Here is a 6,589-nt window from a genome sequence, read left to right as displayed (position 1 = left end):
CCCCTCCCCTCCCCATTCCTCAGCTTTGGTCTAGCCTTTTTTTTTTTAAGATTTATTTATTTTTACTTAATGAGTACACTGTAGCTGTCTCAGACACACCAGAAGAGGGCATCATCGGATCCCATTACAGATGGGTGTGAGCCTCCATGTGGGAATTAAACTCAGGAACTTTAGAAGAGCAGTCAGTGCTCTTAACCGCTGAGCCATCTCTTGGTCTAGCCCTTAATAATCAGCATTAGGCTAGGCATTGTAGCACAGGCCTTTAATCTCTGTGGGGCTCTGTGAGTTTGAGGCCAGCCAGAGCTCGAGTGAAACCCTGCCTCAGGAGGAGTAGAAAAGAGGCCACTATGGGGCTGGATCCAGAGAGAAGGCTCAGTAGTTAAGAAGACATACAACTTTATTCCCAACTCACGTATAGCATGTAGACACTTATAGACATGGTATATACATACACATACATACATACATACATACATACTCACTCATTTAAAAAATGAATCTCTTCTCTTTTTTTTTTTCTTTTGAAACAGGGTTTTTCTGTGTAGCCATGGCTGTCATGGTACTCACTGTAGACTAGTCTAGCCTTGAACACAGAGATCCACCTGCCTTTGCCTCTCGAGTGCCAGGATTAAAAGCATGTGCCACCATGCCCAGCTAAAAAAAAACAAAACAAAACATATCTTGAGATAAAATAAATGAATCGAAATAAGAACTATCAAGAGAGACCCTGCTGAAAACGAGGACTGCAGTGGATGGACAGAAGTCTGGTCACATCCTGCCTCAGTGCACAGCAGTGTCTGGCTCCAGGAGGCTCCCAGCTCACCTGTGTGGAGGGGGGACTAGGAAAGAGCCCAGGATGGCGCAGGCAGTCCCTGGTCTAAGAGCTACATCCAGGACAAACTTTTGTGCCTTCTCTTTTATTCAAGATTTAGTTTTAAGTGTGTGTGTGTGTGTGTACACGTACTGTGTCTATATGTGCTGATATGCTATATGTGTTCTGGGAATAAAGCTCTATGTACGCACATGAGTACAGGTTTCCACTAAGACCCGAAGAGGATGTCAGATCTCCCGGAGCTGAAGTTTTAGCTGGGAGCCGCTGACAGCATTGCCGGGAACTGAACACACATCCCCTGCAAGAGCAGTACATGCTATTAATCCCTGAGCCATCTCTGCATCCCCGTGCCTACTCTTTGATTCGGGGAGCAAACTGTCCAGCACGTTCATGAGCGTAGGCTGGTGGAGAGCACAGAGCTCCCATGTCCCAGTTATCCAGACATGGCCAAGTCTTTCACCTCATGCTCCCCTTTCCAATAACTACTGGGAAAACGGCTTTTAGACCCAGCATAATGGTTAGAAATTCTGTAACTCTAAAAGATAAGAACCACTCTGATATCACATGTAAAAAAGTTAATAATTTCCTAATGTAGTGGAATATCCAGTACTCTATTGACCTGTTAGCCCTCAGTGACTCCTAGTGGGTGCTCTTGAAACTGACTCATCCCTTGGTGACTTCTGCTGGGAGAAAGAGAAGACGCAGTATAAACAGTTTTATGAGTGCCCATCTTTGCTTGAATCCCTGCTTGGCCATTCTAATGAACCTGCTGGTGCTGGTGCTGGTGCTGGTAGTGGCGGCGGCAGCGGCAGCAGCTGCTGTGCTTTGATTTTTGCCTGTAAAATCTAATTTCAGTCTGGGGAGGTGGCTCAGAGTATAAGAGCTCCTGCTGCATAAGCATGAAGACCTAAGTTCAAATCCCAAGAAGTCAGAATGTCAGAGGTCAGCCGTGGACCTTCACATGACCCCTAAGGATGAACCTCAGGTTGTCGGGCTTGAGCAGCGAGTGCCGTTCCCTGCTGAGCCACCTCACCAGCCCCACCTGACCTCATCAGTTCTCCTGAAGCTGTATTCCTTCAGCGGACTCGGAAGTTCCACACAGTTACATCAGATAGTCTGTGAGTGTAACTGCATTCCCAGGTGGCAAAGAGGTTCCTGCGGCCGCTCCGCCACCCTCTCATCTGGAACCATCCGAGTGCTGTCTTCATAGCTGACGTACTTGCTTTTAGGTTTCTAGAGTTCTTCCCTGTGGCCACTCCTCACTGGGTCTGGAGCCCAATGCACTGCTCCATCATTTTTCTGGGGTAAAAGTTTAAAGAGCTCTGGGCTCACTCTTCTATGCAGCTTGGTTTTTTCCCCAGGGTAAAGGAGTTGTGTAAATTTTAACCAGTTGGAGGAGGGGGGAAAGCAGTTCAACTTCTTTTTTTTTTTAATTCAGTATTTTTTAATAATTTACTTATTTTCATGTGCATTGGTATTTTGCCTGTATGCATGTCTGTGTGAGGCTGTCAGATCCACTAGATCTGGAGTTACAGACAGTTGTGAGCTGTCATGTGGGTGCTGGGAACTGAACCCAGGTCCACTGGAAGAGCAGCCAGTGCTTTTAACCAGCCATCTCTTCAACCCCGACATAGCCCAATTTCTAGCAGTTTCCTGTTGCTCCCCTACCAAGGGAGCTCTGCCTCATCTCCTCCATCTTCATGCTATTGTTTAGAAGCTACAAAAGGTGATATGCCCCAAGCAGTCTGTCTTCCTCTTTGTTTGATGCAGAAGGAAGGGTCATCCTCATCTTTTTTGCCAGAAATGAGGGAGTAATGAAAGTCCGAGGGCAAGTTTTTCCCCATCGCTTATAAACAAATTCTTTTTATTCTCTAGTATTTTGCTGTCCTAGATCTAATATGGTTTCCTTAGTCAAGAAGTTCAACAAAGATGAAAGCCTTTCTAATGGACTTTCACCTACCTTCTAAGAGACAAACCCTTGTATTTGATGGTTCCCTTCAATTTGTAGCACAGATAACAAGCCACCCGCTTGTTCAAAGCTTCAACCATAAAAGCCCATTAACTGTGGAGGGCAGTAAAATCAGGGCAAGCAGTTAAGGAGAGATCTGTCTTCATTCCAATATTTTTCAATTTCTTAGTCAAGGAAGGAATTCATAGGAGAATTTAAATTTGTTTGGAATTTCTGTTTTGCACTATTAAATATTGATGAAAATACAATCTCTAATTCCAGGGACTAAAGAGATGGTTTAAGAGCACTGGTTAATGGTTAAGAGCACTGACTTTTCTTCCAGAGGACCTGGGTTCAATTTCTAGCATCCACATGGCAGCTCACAACTGTCTGTAACTCCAGTTCCAGTGGATGTTACCTCACACAGACATACTTGCAGGCAAAACATTAATACATATATAGTAAGAATAAATAAATCATTTAAAATAAAATCTTTAATTGAAAAAAAAAGTCAGGCATGTCTGCAGAAGCAGCCGACAGGAGGGTCACTTTGCTGAACACCAGCAAAGCTCAAGATGAATGAGAAACCCCGACTTCAGAGAATATGATACAGAGCGATAGACCAGGACAACACCCTCCTCTTCTCTACAAGCATACGCATACAGCCATACAGTTACATACACACAGAGAGAGAGAGAGAGATCAATGTAATTTTATTGAACAAATCTCATGGAGTGCCTACTGTGTGTCTAGCCATCCCTGCCCTTAGAAACTTCTGGAAAGATGATTTGAACCTTCAAAGAATGGATGTGAGTCACCCGGGGGTCTGAGACAAGGAGAGCAACTCCAGAGGCAGCAGCAAGGCAGAATGACAAAGCCTGGTCTAGGTTTTTAGGGGGTCTGAGGGGACAGATGGTGATATCAGGGGGGATGCTGAGGGAGACTGGACCACCTGTGCTGTGGATTGTCGGATTGTCGGGAAGGAAATCACTACCCCTTGGGGATGTGGAGGCTTCAGGGTAGCCAAGTCTGTGGTTCATTCAAGAGGCTTCAAGGACGCTCAGAGCAGAGGACTCTGCAGGGGTCTCTAGTTGGGGACTGCCTGAGTTTTAGATTCCAGAGGTTTGGAAGGTCGGAGAGTGTTATGGGAATCAAAATAAGGGCTGGACAGCCCCTAGTTCTTAATACAGTAAATAGTATCTGTGGGTACAGGCGTGGAGTGGCCCAGTGCTGACACATGCAGAGGCCAGCTGGGTCTGAGCCATGAGGCTAAGGACACTCATTCCTTCAGTCAAGCCTTTCCTTTGAGAGCGTTAGTCATCGGAGCTTCCTGGGGAGAATTCTGGGAATCAGAAGGAATCCAATCCCATTAAGCCCTGGAAGGTGGCATCTTCTCTAACTTAGTAGGATGAACTTTTTAAGTGTATAGCACTTTGGGTTTATTTTATTCGAGGATGATGGTAGCCTTTGGGAGCCAGTCTGGTGGAATGGTCTTAGGAGGTAGAGGCAAAAAGATAAAGGGAGTTCAAGACCAGCGAGAGTTAGCGAGATGCTGCCTTAGAACAATAAAGCAAATGAGTATATCGGCTCACATCTGTATTCCAGCATTTGGAAAAGCTGAGGTACAAAGATCATGAGTTTGAGACCAGCCTAGATGACATAGTGAGTTTGAAGCCAGCCCAAGCTACTAAGTGAGACTCGGTCTCAAAAACCCAGAGCAAGTGAGATGCATCTGTAAGTAAAAGCATTGGCCACGTAAGCCTTCGTGACCTGAGTCCAATCTCTGGAACCCACAGTAGAAGGAGGAAACGCATTGTCAAAGGTCATTCTCTGACCTCCACTCAGGCCCATATTCAAAGACCCACACATCCTAGACACACAGAAGGGGAAAGTTAATAATACATTGAAAACAAACAAGCATAAATAGATTTTTAATGTTTAGCTTCAAAAGGGAGAGCATTTTTAAAAAGAAAGACGAGGTGTGCTCCTCAGGCTCCCTGGTTACCGTGCACGGGAGGGAGGCTTTCCTTAGCTGCCTAAGGCCTGGAGAACCGATTGCATCAGGCCAGAGCAGCAGCCCCTGCCCTTGCTGTGCGGGCCAGTGACTCACCTCCTTGCCCTCAGGGTGTCTAGAACCCAAGTGCTGCCAAGGAGCTGTGGGCTGTTGTCTGAGGGAACAAGAGGCTGAGCAGAGGGGACTGGGAAGTTGAGACCACTCAAGACTTGGAAGGAGCCCAGGGCAGAGTTCCTCTGGGGTGACAAGGGTGTGCCAGGCTTGTTTGTTGAGGGAAGTATTGTTGAACAATTGTGTACCTGTATATTCCCAGTCACAGAGCTTCAGAGGGTGGTGACTGGAAGAGAACACCAGCTCAGGGTTAAGCAAGGCTGTGTCCCTGCAGCCCTCTGGATTGCCCACTTCATGACTTCTCCATCTCTCCCCTTCTAGTCCTGGACACACAACATCCAGCGAGAGAAAGAGTTTCTGCGGAAGCTAGTGAAGGCACGAGTCATCACTGACTTAAGCAGCGGTATCTGAGTGGGCCGGACACTGGGCCAGAGAGGCTCACGCCAGGACCAAGCAGCTGCCACCTGCACAGGAGCCTTCACACCCAGAGAGGGACAGTGCCAAGAGGCCCGAGGGCCAGTGAGGCCTTGGCAAGGCAACCAGAGCTGTGCCCACTGCAGGCCAGCTTCAGAGACCAGCACCCTGCCTTGCTGCCTGGGTCCGTGAAGCCAGAGGGCCAGGAGGCCACTGGCTGTGGCCAGCAGGCCCAGCATGCAGGAGGTGGGACATTTGGTAGCAAGAATGCTACCAGAATAATTTCTCTAATCAGTGTTTGGTGTATTATCATTTTGTGAATTTGGGTAAGGGGAGGGGAGGGATAATTTATTTTTAAATTAGATGTCACATTTGGTCCACTTGTTGTGCAGAAAGAGGCCCACTAGAGGGCCCATCAGACAGTGGTACCAGTCAACTCCCTGAAGGATGGAGGTGTGGTGACCATGCTTCAGGGACCGGGAGGTGGATAGCATCTCATGTCAGCCATCTCCAGTTCACGACACTCTTTGGCCTTCCTTGGGGAAGTACTCCCTCTCACCAGCCACCAGTGTCCCATAGGGGAACCCCAGAGCCATCCCATTAAAGCCAACAGGACAGCTCTTGGACAAGAGCAGAGAGAACTCAGGAGGCAAGGCCCAGCCCAGCCTGACGGGAATGAATGGCTCCGTCCATAGCTGTCCCTAATCCATGGGGCAGTGCTCCTTCCTGAACTGGCAGATGGTCTGGGTTTCTTGCTGGGACTGCCAGCTCCATGGGTCCTACCCAGGACCGGAGGGAAGTGAGGCTCCTGGACCTCACCCAGGCTGCCACAGCCGCAGCCAGCCGGGGCAGCTCTCACGGAAGCAATAAAGCTCTCCTCTGAATCTGGCCTCCTGTTGTTTTCTCTGACTTTTCTGGAAGAAACAGAAACTGCACTGAACTCAGGGGTCTTCTCTGCAGCCCATGAACTCCTAGGTCCCTTTCACTTCTCGTGTCTACTGTAGGACCTTTGAATCCTCCAGCTCAGTGGTTAAAAGTATTTACTGTTCTTGCAAAGGACCCAGGTTCAATTCCCAGCACCTACCTGAAGGCTCACAATCGCCTGTAACTCCAGTTCCAGGGGATCTGATGTCCCCTTCTGAACTCTAGGGCTCTTGTTGTATACATACACACACCCAGGCACAGAAACACACAAAATTAATTAAAAGACCAGCAGAGGAGGCCCACAGAGCACAGAGAAACTCACAGACCTCCATCCCTGCCATCCATG

General features: G+C 47.9%; 1 protein-coding gene across 4 annotated transcripts in view; it reads left to right on the top strand.

The window, feature by feature from the left end:
* St3gal3 (ST3 beta-galactoside alpha-2,3-sialyltransferase 3) overlaps nt 1-6,209 on the top strand; it is a 204,733-nt gene extending 198,524 nt beyond the window's left edge. For all 4 annotated transcript variants that reach the window (XM_021161386.1, XM_021161383.1, XM_021161382.1 and 1 more), the window contains one exon: nt 5,227-6,209. In XM_021161386.1, coding sequence (XP_021017045.1) covers nt 5,227-5,316 — 90 coding nt within the window. In that variant the 3' untranslated portion in view covers nt 5,317-6,209. The remainder of the gene's footprint in view (nt 1-5,226) is intronic.
* The last annotated feature ends 380 nt before the right edge of the window (nt 6,210-6,589 follow it).

Source organism: Mus caroli, chromosome 4 (assembly GCF_900094665.2).
Source record: "Mus caroli chromosome 4, CAROLI_EIJ_v1.1, whole genome shotgun sequence".
NCBI lineage: Eukaryota > Metazoa > Chordata > Mammalia > Rodentia > Muridae > Mus > Mus caroli.
Note: the sequence above shows the minus strand (reverse complement) of the source record. Positions and strands in the feature narration are given on the sequence as shown.